Here is a 20,661-nt window from a genome sequence, read left to right on the forward strand (position 1 = left end):
TACCGAGTGGACGGACGAGACTGTAAAATGATACTAGTGCCTAAATCATTGCAAGCCAAATTAATGTAATAGAAACAAATAAATAAACTCAATTTGCCAAACATATTTCAACTATTGAACATTGACCTTATCAAGGTCAAGGTTTAATTCGGAAGTGGTCAGACGAGTTTGTACGTCACAAAATATTACAAATGATTAGGGTGAAATAGCTAGTATTCGGCCATTAATTCGTTCATTCACTTTATTCGTTCTAAAAAATTTATGTAGTGGCGCAAAATACGCGCAAAGGGTACCTACCTGGTTGCTTTCCTCGCTTTAGGCGATTATGAATAATTTCATTTTTATACAAGTTCGCTTGTCAAACTCTTTTATCTTAGCATAAAGATGTAGTTTAGTTAATACACAAAATAGGCATAATACATCCGGCTGGTGTCTTTTATTTCACTCAAATGTTCGTTCAGCCAAATGACATCTACTGCTGGATAAAGGTCTCCCCCAAGAATTTCCATATCGGCCAGTCCTTACTCAAATGTATTTTTGATAAATTTTAAGACAATGAAAACCATAACTATACATATTAGAGAGTAATGTTTATGCACGTAATAACACTGATACTATTTCCAACGAAGTAAGACAGGGTCGTTATCTGTGTCGTTTACCCTATGCTGACTAAATTGCCAGCTCACGGCCTCAGTCAGTTCGCAGTGCTCATTGATACTATTTGTAAACCGCGCGGTTTGAGACAAACAAACGTACGCGTTAAATCTACCTTCGCTCTTTCTTAATTATCTATTTTAACCAATTCAGTATTCACGCCAAAATATACCTTAACATATCGTCATTAGTGTCATAATCGTTCGACAATTCACGCGAAAATGTTCATTCGATCAAAGTGCAGCGCGTAAAGCATAATATTGCATGAACTATTCACACGAGAGTTACGAGACTGCCTTGAATCAACACATGCAAAATTGAACTTAAGATGATTTGCACACCGATCTATGTATAACGTTGTGGCATAGACAAGATCCAACCAATTCAACCGGAGCGCATTGTAACGAACACATTTTGGAGTCTAAAGTGGCAAATAATCAAGACAGTTATACGAAAATGCAGATAACGATAAAACAACGTTATTATTAGATTATTATTAGATAAAAATAAAACACCACACACAACAGAATAATCGTACTGTCATAATATTATCGTGAGTTAGAATACTCGTAACATGGCGTCTCTGCGATTCGAAGGTGCGCTGCAAAGCCTCAGTGAAAGACAGGAACAGTTTATTCGTGAAGTGCTTAAAAACCGAGGATTTGTGGACAATAGGGTGTTCTTCGAAGCAGCAGGCAAAGCAGGTGACAACTATGTAGCAGCTGCGTTAAGGGTGACTGTGAGCGTTGATGGAGGTGATGATTTCAAGATGATCGCCAAAATCGCTCCTCAAAACCAAGATTTGCGTAACACTATGAACACAGCATTGGCTTTTAGTAACGAAATAGTAATCTATGAGCAAGTGTTACCGAAACTTAGAAGCCTGCAACTAGCGAGTGGCGTGCCAGAGAGTGAGATATTGAAATACGCTAAGTGTTATGGCTGCCAATCAGAAGAACCGCACGAAGTGGTTCTGCTCGAAGACTTGAAGCCTTTGGGCTACGTCATGCTGGACAGACTTGCCCCAATGAGCGAGGAAGCCGTATTATTGGTTCTGAAGAACTTCGCCATCTTACATTCCTTGTCCTTTGCTCTAAAAACCTTAGAACCTGACACATACAAAAAATTCACCAGCAGATTAGCTCATATTTGGAGTGCTATTACTGGTAAGCAGGAGTTTACAGATTATATGGGACAGTTAGAAAACAGCACGCTCGATATATTAGGAGACGAATCTTACAAGAAACACCTTCGTGGTGTACTCACTCAGACAGACAGCTATGTGCAGAAATGTAAAAAATCCGAAACATCGAAATATCTTGTTATTCATCAGGGAGACGCTTGGACGAACAATATTATGTTCAAATTAAACGTAAGTTTAACCGATAGTTACTTAATTTTAATAAAATCCAATTGATTACGACCTTTATCTATTAATCATTGTTTTTATGTATTTTTACTATCACAATTTTTATACTCTGAGTGTAGTAGATAAAAAAACCGGTCAAGTGCGTGTCGTGTCACGCGCAGTGTAGGGATCCCTAGTTGTCCTTCGGTACCACAATATATTTCAGAAGCAAGCAATTACTTCATCTAAAGTCACTTTTAATATTTTCTTCTAAGGAATTTTTATTTGGTATGAAATTTTATGATACGTGAGTAAAACGACTATTACTCTTAAACTAACTGATCTATCTTAACCGCTATAGTTTTCCTTGAAAGTTTATAAAAAGCACTATTATCAAGAACTTTTTCAGATTTTTCAAGCCAATATTTTAGTTTTTAGAGGGGGGGGACGCCCTACTCGAACAAAAATTGGCACTTTAAACTTTAACATTTTGCAAACGGATACCTAAATCGAAAAATGGTCTTAGAAATTCCTATGCCATTTTGAAAGACCTATCCAACGATACCCCACACGATGGGGTAGAAGAAGAAAAAAAATCATCCCCACTTTACATGTAGGGGAGCTACCCTAAAAAAAATTGTACAAAATTTTATTCTACCGTTTAGTCGGCGTGATTAATACATATTATTATACATAGCTCCCCAAATTTATAGCTCTCTAGTGCCAATAGTTTTCAAGCAAAACCTCAGACAGACAGACAGCCATATCGAAACTATAAGGGTTCCTTGTCAGGACTACAGAACCCTAAAAAAGACGTAAGTAGTTTTAAAATCCAGGAAACTACACCTAAATCTTTATACATATAAGAAAATGTAGATCATACCAGAGTATCATACTCTTAACTCGTGGAACCAAGTGGTCGCATGAGACCGCGGTAAAATGTATTTCTATTGTGTCTCGCTGGTAGGTACTTGACGATCTAATAACATTTTTGGGACTTAGATGAATAAAATAAAATGGTAAACATTGATATCAAACTAATTGTATAGGATTAATCTATCGCTATCAGGCCCGTATTTCGATAAGTCGCTAAAACTTGATTCAACTTCAAGCTTAGATCCTATGACCGATTGAGTTGGAATCAAATTGTGAGCTTTGTTCTGTACTGAATACTAGTTCGTTCGTTCGTTCGTTTCAGCCGAAAGACGTCCACTGCTGGACAAAGGCCTCCCCCAAGGATTTCCACAAAGACCGGTGCTGCGCCGCTTGCATCCAGGTACCTCCCGCGACCTTCACCAGATCGTCGGTCCACCTAGTGGGAGGCCTGCCCACGCTACGTCTTCCAGCTCGTGGTCGCCACTCAAGAACTTTCCTGCCCCAGAATACTAGTATTAAACTCAATTTTTCACTATTTCAGGGTCAAACACCATCGGACGCAATCATGATCGACTACCAGATGTCCTCGGAGACAACCCCAGCAGGGGATATCCTCTACTTCATGTTCAACTGCACCAGCCACGCTGCCAGGTCGAAGCACTACCGCGAATGGCTTTGCTACTACCACGAGCACCTTGATAAATCATTATCCAGGTTTGGTCTCAAAGCCAAAAACGTTTACCCCAAAGACCAGTTAGAGTCAGACATGAAAAAATACTCAATGCAGTACTTCGGTTTTGCTGTCATGCTGTACAGCGTATTACTAAGAAACCCAGAGGAGGCTGCCAAAATGCACGAAGCAATCAGCAACCATGAGGTCGAGAAAATGGAAGGCATGCCGATACAGAGTATGAGTGGTAACACCATCAATAAGTTCAAATCCAAAGTTCAGGACTTGATCGACAGTTATATTGAATTTGGATACATTTCTTAGATATTAAAGATTTACAATTTAAAGATAGAGTCGGATGGTTAACTTGTAGTTATGAATTTTTACACAAAATGGTAAACTCAGTTCTATCAATTCTATGGCATTACGAGTAGATAGATATTCGTAGATAGAACATATTTTCTTGTAGACCACACAAGAAAATAATAATAAAATAATAAATAATAATCAAAACTTACTTCCCTACAATATCACGATAGTATCGGGACGTATCAATACCATCGACACTGTCGATAGTTTACGTTCATTAATATTGTTTACACCTAAACTCTCGATATTAACTACCTTTCGTAGCGATACTTGTGCCTGTAGACAAAGCAATATTCGTGTCAGCTTCAATTTTCGTGAACGTTTCATACAGCAAACCAATTAAGTAGTAATAAAAAAAGACGTGACTACGAAATCGAATTTGTCACGAACATTACTTTGCCTAGAAGACCACTCACGTAATTTACATTTAAAATAAAATATCGGAGATACTTTCAATTGTGTGGATAGTATTGACACAGTGGGGGCGTTTGGCCGAAACTAGAATTTGTTAGCAAAATGGCGATCGCCATGGCAACCGCCGAAAACTTTAGCATATTTTTAACTTCAAAAGTGACGTACCTATTCCCATACATTTTCGCACAGGTCGCCATTTTTCTTACTAGCGCTAACAATGCTATTTTCGGCCAAACGCCCCCAGTGTTATATTGATATCGATGTCGCTATCCTGATAGTTCTCAACTATCGATAGTTTACAGCACTATTTTATTTGATTTGATTATTCTCTCGAGTGAGCTCTAATGAACTGTCCGATTCATCTTTTAGGATTATTATGACAAAGTGTCAAATTTTTATTATACATTTTTCTTTTCTATGACAGCATTTAAAATAATTATAAATGACTGTGGAATATAATATGAATATTATGATTTTTATGTGTCATAATAAATGGAGTATCGTGTAATATCACATGAATGGAATTAATTGTGGAACTTAGGATGACAATTAAATAATTTTAGATTAGTAATTTTGTTTAATTTTTCAATTCCACTATTTTAGCATGGGAACAACAACTAAGATTGTAACAATCTGACCAAAGGTACAGCAATCTATACTAATATTATAAATGCGAAAGTAACTCTGTCTGTCTCGCTTTCACGCCTAAACCACTGAACCGATTTTCATGAAATTTGGCAGGGAGATAATTTGAGTCCCGGGAAAGGACATAGGATAGTTTTTATCCCGGTTTTTAAAACAGGGACAAGCGCGATAAAGTTTTTCTGTGACAGACAAAATTCCACGCGGGCGAAGCCGCGGGCGGAAAGCTAGTTACTTTATAATTATACTTACTTCAAGGTTTCAAGCCTGTACTGTAATATCGTAATCAGTGGTAACAAATTCCCAAAGTGGATTTTGTCTGGGAATCGAACCCAGAACCTCTGCAGCTAGTTATCTGTAATTAACTTAAATTTTCTAAATAATGGTTCGTTCGTTGGTTTCAGCCGAAAGGGCGAAAGACTTCCACTGCTGGATAAAGGTTTCCACAAAGACCGGTCCTGCGCCGCCCGCATCCAGGCACCTACCGCAACCTTCTTCACCAGATCGTCGATTCACCTAGCGGGAGGCCTTGCCCACACTACGTCTTCCGGCTCTAACCAATGGTTAATTAACAGCAAAATTCATTCAACTTTTCATCGGTCGAAAGACGTAAAGTCCTCCTCCAAGGAAGATTTTCAAGAAGGAGTTTAAAGTTTAAATATTCATCTACCTGTTTTATCTTTAACCAATAGTTCCATGTATTCATTAGGCAACATTTGTTGATAAACACTGTTTAAATAAACTGTTCATAAACAATTATTCATACTGTTTCATCATCTCTGTCAACAGTTTATAAACAGTCCATAAACATAGGTGATGAAACATTGTTTATGATACATGTTGCCGTGCTCCCCGCTATGGCTATGAATGAGTGGAGAGCAATTGTGGACGGCCAAGTTTCAGAAACATCTGTTTATGGTAAACTTGTTTCACACTACACTGTCATAAACAGTCTATCAACAAATGTTGCCTAATGAATAAATGGCGTAAACTACCGATTGAAAAACACTCTTTAAAGCTCTTAAAACTGTGACTTTTAATTTCGTCTCCTTGAATCTTCAATATCGGCTGGAGGGTACATAAATTAAGGTATTGAGTCCTCAAAAAAGTCAATTTCGCTCTTGACAGCGATTAAAGTAAGTATTACTTGAGCCTAAGATTTATACCTTAATACAGGTGCTTTGTCTTTAGATCTGTTAACTGAAGCGTATTTTCGAAATTAATTCAGATTTATTACGTTCATGAGGATCTGTGCAAATTGATAATAGTTTAATTTAATGAATGTTCTCGTAGAAAGAATGTTCAGTTAATACCAAATTTACAGCTGTACCTGTGATGTTTAAACTATGAAATGAAAATACACTTAGGCTGAGTTGCACCACCTAATTTTGGCCGTAACTTTAACCGGTGTTTTTTGTATGGAGTTTGACAGATTTTTGACATTGGTCAAAGTTAAAGTAGGATGGTGCAACCCAGCGTTAATAATCTTTTATTGGGCAAGTCAAACTTGAACTTTATAAATAAAGCCTTGATGGATAGTGTTTAAAGAAGACAAGCGCTTCGTCTAATAAAGTGAGGCAAGAATCTTATTAATTTTTTGTCATTAAAGGCGATTTTTTCGAGTGGGAGAGTTTTATGTTATACAATTTTTACATTTAAATAAAACAATCAAAGTCGGATTTATTACTTGATGGGATGTGATTTTTCAAGTGGACCAGAAATGTTCACTAAAATATGCCTCACTTTTCTTGTATCTATAGGATTTAATATATAATCAATGACGTTAAAATACATTTATCTCGTCACTTGCCATTAAAATGATTCATGTCAATTGCCAGTGATGATGTTAAGTATAAAAACAATAGCCCTCATTGACAAACTCTTGATTTCTATTAAAACAAGCTGTTAAATTCCTCGCTAAAAGTGCGCCAAGCTAAAAAAACCGGGGGCTTATTCTGAATCGCTCGTTACGTAATCTTTTTCTAAAAATAAAATCCCAACTGCTTCAAATATCACTCATCTCAAACAACAAAGCTGAAAGAAATAAAAATTCCTTTTTCCCCGAATACAAATGAGCCAGTCGATTAAAAGCATAATGTGATCTATAGCTAGGGTTGTCGATTTAACAAATTTTATTTTTTAGATTCATCATGGCCTCCCCCAATGATCCCCCTGCATCCAGCGCCTTCCTATTAGCATCAAGGTACACTACAAAAAGTTTTTATTTAGCAAATAATTTTCTAACTAGTGAAGTATCATCACAATGGCAGTCCACTACTGGACGTATTTAAGCTTCCCCGAGAAACACCGCAAAGCACGATCTCCAGTTTTTATTAATCTAGCTGCTGCCAGCTGCGTCTGCATTTGAGATAGTGTTTTTTACTCCACCTGTTATTGGTTCTCCAACAGATATGACCATTCCAAGAATTGAGAACAAATACGCTAATGCAAAACTTTTTAATTGCCATTTCGTTCACCGCACCTATGAATCAAACTTAAGACCTGTGAGTCGCGATCCAACTTTAAACACCAGACCTACTGCTCTAAACATCTTTCACTTCAAATTTATCAAGTTTGTTCAAAAAACAAATGTTACTTTTTTTGTTAAATAAACCTTGCTTTTCGTCTCGACAATTTTCAGCTACACGTAGCCAGAATCTATATTTAAAAAAAAATTAAATAATATATTTTTTTTTTAATTAAAATTAGATTTTTTAATTTTACAATACCTAGCAAATAAACAAGCCCTACATGACAGCCCTAACTTAAGAAAGTACGAGTAACTGTCGTTCCGTCGGCACGACCAATAAAAATGCAAAGAAATGCCACCTATTCTTTCTCGAGCTAACTAAATCGCTGTGTTAAGGGTACTGCCTCTCTGATAGCGAGTAAAACTTTATAGATTAAAGTACAAAAAATAATTATTCAAAAAGCCGACGAAAAGATTTGATTTTGGTATTTTTTATTACTTAAAAACATTTTTTCTTTCTTTATAAAAGGCTAGAAGTGCCCTTGCGCTTCCTTTGACTCGTCTTGGCGGCTGCACTACCGTACTTACCCCCAGAATCATTCAACATTAAAAACTTTGACTTTTTAAATGCTATTCTTCCATAACCCTTTATTATAGGAACATAAAACCTTCACTTTTTCACTTACTTGGCTTGGCTGTTTTGTGGATTTAAAATTTTTGAGTGAATTCAAATTAAAATCTAATTTGATTAGTTATTAAATTAAAAGTATAATTTAACTTTTTTAATATTATTTTAATAAGGCTCGATTTATTAGGAATTATAAATTGTTTTTAACTTTTAATACAAAATAATAAGTAATAACCACTTGTACTTAAGTATCATTTGATTTTAATCGACTAATCATTCACTAACCTATTGTTCCATACTTTTTAAATTAAAATGTCATAAAGAGGACCCCACCCTAAAAGCACTAGACATTTTTTACTTGCAATTATTATTCCAATTCGATTGGCGGATTCGGGCGCTGTCGTAATTGCCCCTGCGATAAATTTCATTTCTCTCATAATTAACCTTGTTCTTAGTTTTAACTTAGGTATAGGCAGTTTAGACAGATTTATTAATCTTACTTCCTACTAATATTATAAATGCGAAAGTTTGTATGGATGTCTGCATGTCTGGCTGGATGTTAACATGTTTGTTACTCTTTCACGCAAAAACTACTGAACTGATTTTGATGAAATTTTACAGTATTATTCTTTATAACCCAGAATAACATAATCAAGTCGTGTTAGTTACTCCACTTATAACTCCAGAACGGCTGAACCGATTTAGCTGAAAATTGTCAGGGAGGTAGTTTAGAGCCAGGAGAAGGACATAGGATACTTTTTATCCCGTTCGAAATAAAAAAAAAGTCTGCTTATTTATTGCCATTAAGGCGGAACAAAGTTCGCCGGGTCAGCTAGTAGGCTATAATTTATGACGATCTGTGACAAACTATTATTAACGCGGGTGAAGCCGTGGGCAAAATCTAGTTTACTATTATTTAGTCAGCTAATAACAATTATTATAAAATTTTTACGTAATTGAAAATTTATTTAATTTAATTAAAGACGTAATAAAATAAAAAAAGGAGTACCTATTTAAAAAACAAATTGTATGATCTAAAACGTACTTTAATAAAATAATATTTGGGACTGGCTTGTAATCTAGTAAAATATAAAAATATTAAGATCATAACCACGAAATATAATAGAAAAAAAAATGCATAAACAAAATTTGATGTACCAAAAACAGGTCCCACCGAGATTTGAACTCGGATCGTTGGATTCAGAGTCCAAAGTGCTAACCATTACACCATGGGACCGATGAGTGCAGTGGCGAAAGAGCTAATGATAAGACGCGAGCGGTGTAGCACGCATGACTTCATATTATTGTAGCGCGCTGTCTCGCTCGCACGGACAGACTGATCGTTTTGCGAGCACAATACAGCGAATGTGTAAATCTGCTACTTCAAAACCACGAACGTGTTAAATTCGATGTTTTTGGTTTTGGTAGGTATTCTTTTTAGACTCTATTTTTCATTGGACAGAAAATAATGTTAAAGTTATCGTTTATACAGAACTGATATTATCTAAGCATTGAAAAGTGGCTACATACTTCTATATTTTTAGTTTTTCTTGTGACCCATACCATACACATGCAGTTAAAAATACATATAAATACAGGGATTAAAATAAGTTAAATCCATATAAAACGGTTTTAAACCTCGCCAAAAATAAAAATAAAAGATTTCATAACTAAGACTGTCCATAGCAAAATCCGATCAAATTCCAAAGGAGCACAATATTAAATCACGGTGCCTGTCCAATATCGCAATGAATCAACGCCAATTTATCAATTCCGATATGGACTACTGTAACGAAAATTAATTGCTCCATTTGCCTGTATTTCATGCTCACGATAATAACTTAATGGACATTTTAAATTAGCATCACCAATGTAATTTACGCTGATAGTTTATTGAATATCCGTCCATACAGCGTCTATTTGGATCAATAAACAAGGTATAAATATCAAAGTGAAGAAAGCAAAGCAAAGCATGGACCTCACGTCATGGCATCTACCAGTTAACCTTTGTGCCAAACATCTTTCCCCTTCTTTGACCAAACTATACAGGGTGTTAGGTAAATGGGTATATGAGCCGACACTAGCCCATGTTAACATGGGCATAAAAATGGTATAGTGAAGTCAGAAATTTCATATCATCATTTTATTTTTTTTGATTTTCATACAAAATATTTTTTATAAAATCCGATTTGTATGAAAATTAAAATAATTAAAATGAAGATATCAATTTTCTGACTTCACCATACCATTTATATGACCATGTTAACATGGGCTAGTGTCGGCTCATATACCCATTTACCTAACACCCTGTATAATAGTAAATTAAAGTTAACTATTACCATCAGGTCATCCGTCTGCTCGTTTGCCTCCTGTCACATAAAAAAAATGTTGGTGCGTGTACTCTGTTTTTTAGTGTTTAAGTTGTTATTTATTTGTAACGCTTTTAATACTCGCATCAAATAAATACTTTATTTCTTTCTTTCTTTCTTTCTTTCTAACACCCTGTATTTACGAGTACCTATAGGTATCCAGGTCCACTAACAAGTTGAATCTATCAAAACTGAAATATGTAACCACAATACGTGCAATAATTTCAACAACTGATACAAGTATGCCATTACATAGGAACAATACTATGAAATGGAAGTTAGAACGAGTTGATGAGTTTGGAATCAGCTGAATAAATAGCTAAAGCACTATAGTACGTCATTCGACGAGAACAAAAGGACACGAGTAATGACGCAGTTACACTATGCGGGATAAATAAGTATAGAAATAATTTTTTGGTCCAATATTTTTTGAATTTTGCTTTAATAAGGGTCGCAGCCCGCACCGCAATGTAGCCACACTGTATTACCTACTATGTTATTTTCTAGAATAACGCACGTATTCATAAACATTACTATGAGGTCTCACAGTGCGCGTGGACGCACAGGGTGACACATGAACTAATCACAGAGCTCTATTCAACGCTTCAAACTGTTTCACAAGCAAGCATCATTTATACAGGGTGATTTTATATGAGCCGACATTAGCCCATGTTAACATGGGCATATAATAAATGGTATGGTGAAGTCAGAAATTTGATACCATCATTTTATTTTATTTTTAATTTTCATACAAAATAAAATTTATAAATTCCGATTTGTATGAAAATTAAAATAATTAAAATGAAGATATCAATTTTCTGAATTAACCATACCATTTATATGCCCATGTTAACATGGGCTAGTGTCGGCTCATATACCCAAACCCATTTACCAAACACTCTGTATACGGGCGTAAGTTACGTAAATCCACCGTATTATGGAAACGAAAGAAATAACAACAGGGATTACAAAAACACTATTCTACAGAATGATAACTGGCGTTAGCTCAATTTCAGATAAAAACCTTCTTAACTTTGTAATAGTAGGGAATTTAGTGCAAGAACCCCTCCACTTTGGTATAGAAGGCTCATTTTTGCACCAGTTGTTCTTTGGGTGCTCCTGAGTAGATTTCCGTCGGTAGACATCGGGAGCCCCCCCTGTGGTAGCAGGGGGAGGGGGGGCAAGTTTCCTTCTGCCGCGCTTCACTTTAAGGCCCATATCTTCAAAACTATGAGTATTAGGGCAAGTGTGGTATTATTTTCGGATAATTAAAGGATGGCGAATTCATTTCTAGAACAAACTTTTTGCCTTTTCATACAAAAAAATAGAAATATTGAGAAAAATTCACAAAAACCAAAAAGTATTTTTTTAAATAAACGTCGTTTACTTTTAAACCACTGTAGATAATCTAATAAAAAAAATATGTACTGAAAGCTACATTTATCAGGATTATAAATATATACCATTGTATGGTACTTTTTTCGAAAAAAGTAGTTGAAAAAAATTGTTTCTTCAGGATACAGCGGGCGAATTTTATAGCGCGTCGGAAAAAAATATTTATTTTATCCATGACTTCATACTATTCGGTTCATAAGCAAGTAAAGATTGTTATTTTAGAATTTATTTAGAGTTCCTGGCACATCATGCTACCATTATTTGTATTTTTTCTTCAATTAATTTTGAACTCTATGTGTAAGACATAAGGTTTAAAATAGCTTAAATACATTTTAATGTTGAAAATATCATAAGAAGAAAGCACTAAATAAAGAACTTGAATTTGTCTTAACGTCTAATGATTATTATTATTTTAATTAACACTTATTTCTACATACTATTTTACCAGTGATTTAACGGAAAGGTAAGTGTGAGGAAAGTGAGGATTGATAATAATCATAGTACGGGAGATTATTTTTAGCTACGGCTGTGACCATTATAGTTGTTTTTTCAGACAGCACCAGCTTCTGCACTACTTCTTGCACTTAAATCTCACCATTTCCCGGCAAGCTTTTTCAGCTACGGGCAAATCGGTCCGTGTAGGCTCCATGTTGCTATCGACTCTGGTCCACCCCCAACCAGTCGGGTAAAGGGAAGACTGAGTCGGTTGCTTGCAACTGATCCTATACTCGAAACCCTTGATATACTGCCAGTAGCCAATGCTGATACAAAGCTGTCTGAGTTATCTTATGTAGGGCCACACCTAAGCGTAATCCACAGCGACCAATTAGGATCTTTATTCTCCTTTTTTATTCCCTATCATCTAAAAAAGTCCTTTCAATGAGTTAGGTGAATTAAGCGTCTGAGTGAAAGCCACCTAGTAGTCTTCTGATGCCGGATATGCTGACCCAAACAGACCCATCCTTACAGTACATAAGTGTTTCATGGACCCCGCACATTATTCCACATGCTCGAGAGCTTCTGTTGTTAGGCCCATTTTGTGGGACATGATGGTTCGTTCCATAATGCCCAGTTTGCGTACCTGTAATTGCTTGGGCTTAACTTTGATGAGTTTTCTCCATGACCCTGTATTTCCCTTTAGGAATGATTTGGAGAGGCTTATATCGTTGGAGCTTTCCCATTCAGCCCTGTGCTTCTTGGATATGGCCATATTATGGCCACATGAGGTATGCTTTTAGATAGGTAAAGAACTATTAGTTCTGACCCAATAGATATCGTCTCTAACCCTTGTCTCGCTAGACTGTCGGCTCTCTCATTGCATTCGATCCTTGTAACTATGTCCAGGTATGCCACATCAGGGACACTTTGTCATGCCTTCCGAGTTTGTTCATCTTTAAGATTGCATCTAGAATAATTCTAGACTCAACCTTCACTGAGGCGATGGCTTTGTTTGAGTGCTGCCTGGCTGTGGCTCAGGATGTAGATATTGCGTTTTTTACACCCCTGTTTTTTAGTGCACACATAATTATAGCGTAGAATTCAGCTTGAAATGCTCTAGCAAACCTCCTTAAACGTTCACTGTGTTCGTAGTGTTTACAGTAGACGCCCGCTCCCGTTCCCAAGGCCATCTTGGCTTGGAGCTGTCAGTAAAACAGATTAGACTGTTCTGTTGGGATTTTGGTCCTCTTTTCTAGTCGTCCCTTGTTCAAGATCTATCCACTTATTAGCTCAATCCACTGTTTTTTTCCCACTTATCATATTAATCCATTGGTATTGTTATAGATCAAGTACCTCCTACTATTACTTACTACATGCTTGACTATGAACGAGTGCTGTAAGTGCCCACCAACCTAGGCAGTTTTGTATCAGAATTGGCTACGGGCAGTATATCAAGGGCAGTAATCATGTCCTTATGATTTTTTCAAGTTATTTAAGATTTAGTAGGTTCAAGGGGTTCGCGTATATATAGGTTCAGTTGCAAGCAACCGACTCAGTCTTCCCTTTACCCGACTGGTTGGGGGTGGACCAGAGTCGATAGCAACATGGAGCCTACATGGACCGATTTGCCCGTAGCTGCCAAAGCTTGCCTGGAAATGGTGAGATTTAAGTGCAAGAAGTAGTGCAGAAGCTGGTGCTGTCTGAAAAAACAACTATAATGGTCACAGCCGTAGCTAAAAATAATCTCCCGTACTATGATTATTATCAATCCTCACTTTCCTCACACTTACCTTTCCGTTAAATCACTGGTACAATAGTATGTAGAAATAAGTGTTAATTAAAATAATAATAATCATTAGACGTTTAGACAAATTCAAGTTCTTTATAAAGTGCTTTCTTCTTAAGATATTTTCAACATTAAAATGTATTTAAGCTATTTTCAACCTTATGTCTTACACATAGAGTTCAAAATTAATTGAAGAAAAAATACAAATCATGGTAGATTTATGTGCCAGGAACTCTAAATAAATTCTAAAATAATAATCTTTACTTGCTTATGAACCAAATAGTATGAATTCATGGATAAAATAAATATTTTTTTCCGACGCGCAGTAAATTTCGCCCGCTGTGTCCTGAGGAAAAATTTTTTTCACCTACTTTTTTCGAAAAAAGTACCATACAATGGTATATATTTATAATCCTGATAAATGTAGCTTTCAAGACATATTTTTTTTATTAGATCATCTTTAGTGGTTTAAAAGTAAACGACGTTTACTTAAAAAAATACTTTTTGGCTTTTGTGAATTTTGCTCAATATTTCTATTTTGTTGTATGAAAAGGCAAAAAGTTTGTTCTAGAAATGAATTCGCCATCCTTTAATTATCTGAAAATGATACCACACTTGCCCTAAAACCCATAGTTTTGAAGATATGGGCCTTAAAGTGAAGCGCGGCAGAAGGAAACTTGCCCCCCCTCCCCCTGCTACCACAGGGGGGGCTCCCGATGTCTACCGACGGAAATCTACTCAGGAGCACCCAAAGAACAACTGGTGCTAAAATGAGCCTTCTATACCAAAGTGGAGGGGTCTCCATACAAATCATTGCACTAAATTCCCTACTATAATGCAAAATAGACAGGTTCTTTGTACAGAATGTGGATGATCACAGTGGGTCTACTTCATACCAAAATCCTCCCACTCCAATCACCATCATCATCATTTCAGCCATAGCACGTCCACTGCTGAACATAGGCCTCCAATGATTTCCACACGCCCGGCTGATAGCGGCCTGCATCCAGCGCTTTCCTGCTACCTTTATGAGGTCGTCGGTGCACCTTGTGGATGTCTCAGGCTGCGTTTTCCGGTACGTGGCCTCCTCTCCAGAACCTTGCTTCCCTCCCACCCGGCTATCAGCTCTGCGTACTATGTGCCCTGCCCACTGCAATACTGCTTGAAGTCTACATTTCACTGTGTTCTATTTACTATATTATGCCGTCAGACAAAATAAACTATGTCATTCCAGAGATTAGTATAAGAATGTTTCTAGTTTGGTAGTAGGGTTATAAAACCCCTTTAATCTGTAATACAACTAAATGTTGTCAATTTTCAGTAGGTAATGATTCTGTTCTTATTTTCAAAATACTAACTTTTTTTGTTGAGAATCCGAGATCAAATGACCACCTTGTAAATAATAATCCCATCAAAAACAATACTTGTCAAAAAAACCAAGTCTCGCAACTCAGTTGTTCTACGGTAAAAAGTTGTGAGATCCATGTAATACCAAGTCCAGGCCAGGAAATCTTTAACGTTTTACATAAATATATTGACTTGGCCATCGCACTAAATAATTTAATTTACACGTGTTTTCATGCGATGGCCAAGTCAATATATTTATGTAAAACGTTAAAGATTTCCTGGCCTGGACTTGGTATTACATGGATCTCACAACTTTTTACCGTAGAACAACTGAGTTGCGAGACTTGGTTTTTTTGACAAGTATTGTTTTTGATGGGATCTCATTTCTTTTTGTATTTTGTAGACAGCAGTTATGTATCTAGAAAACTGGACCGAAATTGAAAAATTTTACTCGACTTGGCGGTTGCACTACCGTGCCCCCAAATCTCATTTCTTTTTGTATTTTGTAGACAGCAGTTATGTATCTAGAAAACTGGACCGAAATTGAAAAATTTTACTCGACTTGGCGGTTGCACTACCGTGCCCCCAAATATTTTAGTTTTTCCTTGATTCATACACCAAACACTACTTATATTCCAAATTTGAAGCTTCTAGGTCTGCTAGAAGTGCCTTAGAATTTTGATGATCGGTGAGTCAGTGAGTCAGTCAGTGAGTGACAAAATTAAGTAACTTTGACCCGTTATAATTCCTAAACTACTGGTTCAAATTGAATGAAATTTTAAATATACCGTGTCTTTACAATGCCTGCATAGCTAATGAAAATTCAGCCTTCTAGTTTTATCCACAACGAAGTTACAGGCAGTCGAAAATGGCCTGAATTGCTTCGAGAAAAGGATGGTACGGCCGTGCCGCTTTTTTGCTCGACTTGGTGGGGGCACTGCCGTGCCCCCAGATAAATTCTATCCAAATATAATGAGGAATTTTATTTTTGTATTTGCCTAGGCAACCACGACCTTATCATGAAAGTGATTTGAATGATTTCACAATGTCTAATGACATTATTAAATACTTACATGACCCTTCTGCAGCTGCTTTTATTATGTGCTACGATTGTTGGCTCGGCGAGGACAAAGAAAATTAACTTCTACGTTTTTCCTGCGAAATATGAGTTGAAAGAAAGTAAGTGTTTCAGGTTGGCTTCATCAAAAATTGTGCTTTAGAATTTTTAGAATACTCCGATTCAACACTTCTACTAATTTCTTTTGAGTATTTATGCCTATGTTCTCAATATTTATTCATCGCTGTAAATATCCTAATGGGGCCAATGATAGTTTAACTTTCCCCCAGGACAAACTTGACTATCAACTGGTTGGGTTTTTGTTGGCGGTCAAGCTGTATCGTAGATCCTGACTACATAGGAGTTGCAGCAGTGGGAACGAGAGGTGGAAATAGTCCTGTTCTTGTTAAAATCCTGAATCTATATCAAACCAAAAATACTACTCGTATTACATAATTATGATGATATTTTATGTTATCGGCCTATATTATTTATTTGAACTGAATTTGAGAAAAATATTTATTCATCGAGACAAAATTATTATTATTTTTTTTTTTTTAAAAAGATTATTAGTAATTTTATTAGTATTAGGTATAAAAAGTAAAAACTGAAAAGAAAATCGATTGAATTTGTACTAGATTATTATGACTTACACTGATTTTAATTTCTGTAACACATTTGTTTGTAATTCCTAAAATAAATAAATAATTTCTTTGTCGAAAATTACTTTCACAGTGTAGTTCATCGTCTAAGTAGGTATTTTGATAAATTATTTGATATGTTTTTCATTTATTGTGTTTATGACTTTCATTTGGATTTAGATAGAACAGAATTGGGGGATTTTGTGACAAAAGCTTCCGAAAATACGTAAATAGGAAAGTCGTAAAGAAAGAACATCTGGAATCCAGCGTTAAAGAGCTGAAAGCAATCAATTTGGGAAAAGTTTTAGCGCTAATGTCCCCCTCACTTCTAGGCTGCTTGATTTTAGCCGCACAGAGTAGCCTAATTAATCAGTGAATGCAGAAAGTTATCAATAAAATCAAGCATTACAATAAAAATATGCAATTCCCGATCTAGATTGATGGAAAAGTGATTTTAGTATGTTCAGCAAGTTCTTTTTAGTAATAAGTAGTTTGTTACCAAATACGTGCGTTTGTACGTAACACTCGAAATGAACACAGCATTGAATAAATATCCTAATCTTATCATACCTCTTATTTTTTTAATTACACCTAAAGCAATTAACTAATTGATTTATTTTCATTATCAATATAGCTAAGGTAGACAGTACGTAGGTACTGTCTGTACTCAATTTAGCGCTTGCATTTAGACTAGGCGCAGACCATCGATTTTTAGTTGGCCGATAGTTGTGCCCGATTTTAAAGTATGTAGAATCGGCCAAATCGAATCGGCGTAATGTGCGCACTTCCATACATGCCCATACTGATCAACTGCCCGACTAAACTATCGGCCGACGAAAAATCAATGGTCTGCGCCTAGGTTTAAAGCTTTATCCTAATCTAAACAACAACCTCTTTAGACCCCGCGAATTTAAATAAAACGAAAATTACTCGAAGGCATTAATCTGTATTCAGCTTTAAGCCGGCCGATTAGTCTTTGCCCACAGCGCGGAGAAAAAAGATCGCACTAAGTGCTCTCAGTTAAAGTAGATTTGGCAAAGAGCACCGCTATCTTCCGGGGTACTGAATCATTTCATACTAGCGCGAACTGGTCCAAGCCAGTCGAAACCGGTTATTAAGTGACCGAATTATGGCTGAAGGTTTTTACAGCGCTTGCAGCTGTTTCGATGCTAATTCCGAATTCATGTAATATTATGGGAGTTGGCAGCGACGCCGATTCTTTTTAAGTGAGTCCCGGTTGGAACAACTACATTTTGTATTTCAGCTTGATTCATGCAGCTTTACAAGCTGGGGGAAAAGGAAATGGGAAAATAGTCCGTACTTTTTTTAGATTAAGTTTCGATTAAGGGCGGTTTTTGCACAATTTTAACAATTTGTTCTGCGATTCAGTGATTGCCATTCCTTCTCTCTGCCATTAATCATCTTTCGAACTAAGTACGTTACTTAAATTTTAAAAACTACTCTTGAGTTCGATTTAACTTCCATTGATAAGTTATGTCTTCTGAAAAATTGTCTTCAGTCTTGTCAAATTACATACCTACCTCTTATTGTACAAACTTGAACTCGAGTCTACTCGAACCTACTTTAAATTGAAAAGTATGAAAATATCATTTTAAACCAGTGTTCATCACGCGTTTGTAAACTCGTATTGACGATGTTAGGTATATCATCTTTCTTTCTTTTATATATAAAAATGAAACCCGTTTTCCGTTGTCACGACATAACATGAAAACGGCTTGACCGATTTGGCTGATTTTTTTTTGTAGTTTTCTAATACTCTGTACAAGGTTTTTACGGAAAAAAATATAAAGAAAATCTCTACCCTAAGGCGGTACGAAGTTCGCCGGGTCAGCTAGTTGTTAAAAAATAAGCGAAATGTCGCGTTATTTACTTCAACAATTTCTTCGGATAAAACGTCGAATCAGCGTAAAACCGGTTCTGTTTAACCGTTTTACGGTTGAGCGGGATTTTTGTAAGGAGATTGCATCCGGTAATCCGTCTCTAGAAAGGTTCTGGAGAATATTAATACCGGGTAATCTTTATTAATGCGGGAACGGTGCAGGCCGCAACTCTAGTCTGTGGCCGTTGTTAGAGCCTGTTCTCACGACGCAGGGCAGAAAATTAAGGAAAATACGACACACGAAGAATACACGATATATTTATGTACAGTTAGCACGATCCATGATAGAACTTAGTAGGTACCTACTTAACTAACAGAAAAAGTATGAAACCCCGTTGTGCTGTGTTGCGTTCCGAGAGATCTTAAGGACTTAATTACTATGTATACAGTATGTATCTACGATTAATTGAAATAAACTACCTTTAAAATAGTACCATTTTGTAATATCTTCTTTAAGTTATTTAGTTCTTACGATCACTCGGAACGAATAGGATGATTCCATACTTATGCTTACGAGTGTAGTTGTAATTCCGATTTCGCTTTGAAAACGAAGCAACTACAATGGCTGACAAATATCTCAGTAGTTTTGTTTTATTTGAGTGGTTATCTCTTTAAACTCCTGTTATCATTTAACGTTTATCTAAATCTATCGGCGTCTACTTTAAATACACCAATAATATAATTGGTGCCAATATAAATGCCGATTAGCTCATACGAGCCTTATCGTGACGGTCTAATCGTTCATTATACTTAAATTATATTTATTATCGATAATAATTATCATCGTTACTCATAAAAACATAAATTATAGTGAACATTGCGAAGTTCATAATGTCCTTGAGTTTCGATGGAAAAATTCTGAAAGCCAAAAAACAGAAATGGCCTACGATTTCAGTTGTATTTTCTTTTTAATAATTACACACAAACAAAACTCATGTACAAAAAAACATGATATTTTTTTAGGTGAACCTTTATCGTCTGCCTCTAGTCAATCCATGGTCATCTTTTTTGTAAAATGATTCACCTATGTACCGGTTACTGGAAAATTATCTACGACCAATGATATTATAGAACTATAGATATGTTACGTTCATAGAAATTACGATTTTAATCCGTGCCGAGCTATTCCAAATTGCACACATTGACAAATGTAACTGATAAGTGAAACAAAAGATACGAAATAGCACGCAAATGTAAGAGATAGCTATAGTTTTAACGATTCTGCACTAACTAATCTATGTCCGCATCGCACGCATCCTTATCGCTCTAACGTCAAAACAAGATCGCTTTCTCTTTCTTAACTTGAACATGGCGCATGGCGTCTTGATTGTTTGCTTAAATAATTGAAAATATAAATACTAAATAATTTTGCATAATCACATGTGGTAAGAGATCCCTTGTATTTTGTTTACTTTAGAGTCATAATTGGTACACTTTCGAAACACACACGATGGCATTTTTTATTTATTTTGGTAAGAACACAGGAACTTACGGTGTGGTACGCACGCGATTGCGCACGACGCAGGCCACACGAAGACTAAACACAAGACGTCCCAATTGGGACGTATTTGAGTATTCACAGCGCGAGCGCTTATAACATATCTGCTTTTTTTTATATAATATCATTGTCTACGACTATGACATAGTATACTAGTAT

At 36.1% G+C, this 20,661-nt stretch overlaps 1 protein-coding gene and 1 non-coding gene across 2 annotated transcripts; one reads left to right on the forward strand and one right to left on the reverse strand.

Annotated features, from left to right (window-relative positions):
• The first annotated feature begins 643 nt into the window (after positions 1-643).
• Positions 644-4,898, forward strand: LOC135081165 (uncharacterized). Its single transcript, XM_063975904.1, has 2 exons — positions 644-2,026; positions 3,420-4,898. Exons 1-2 carry the CDS (start codon positions 1,229-1,231, stop codon positions 3,870-3,872), a joined length of 1,251 nt encoding a protein of 416 aa, XP_063831974.1. The 5' UTR covers positions 644-1,228; the 3' UTR covers positions 3,873-4,898.
• A 4,338-nt stretch (positions 4,899-9,236) lies between these two features.
• On the reverse strand, positions 9,237-9,308 carry Trnaq-cug (transfer RNA glutamine (anticodon CUG)). The gene has a single exon. It is a non-coding gene; the product is annotated as a tRNA-Gln (tRNA).
• Positions 9,309-20,661: the final 11,353 nt, after the last annotated feature.

The sequence above is a fragment of the Ostrinia nubilalis genome, chromosome 19 (assembly GCF_963855985.1).
Source record: "Ostrinia nubilalis chromosome 19, ilOstNubi1.1, whole genome shotgun sequence".
Taxonomy (NCBI): domain Eukaryota; kingdom Metazoa; phylum Arthropoda; class Insecta; order Lepidoptera; family Crambidae; genus Ostrinia; species Ostrinia nubilalis.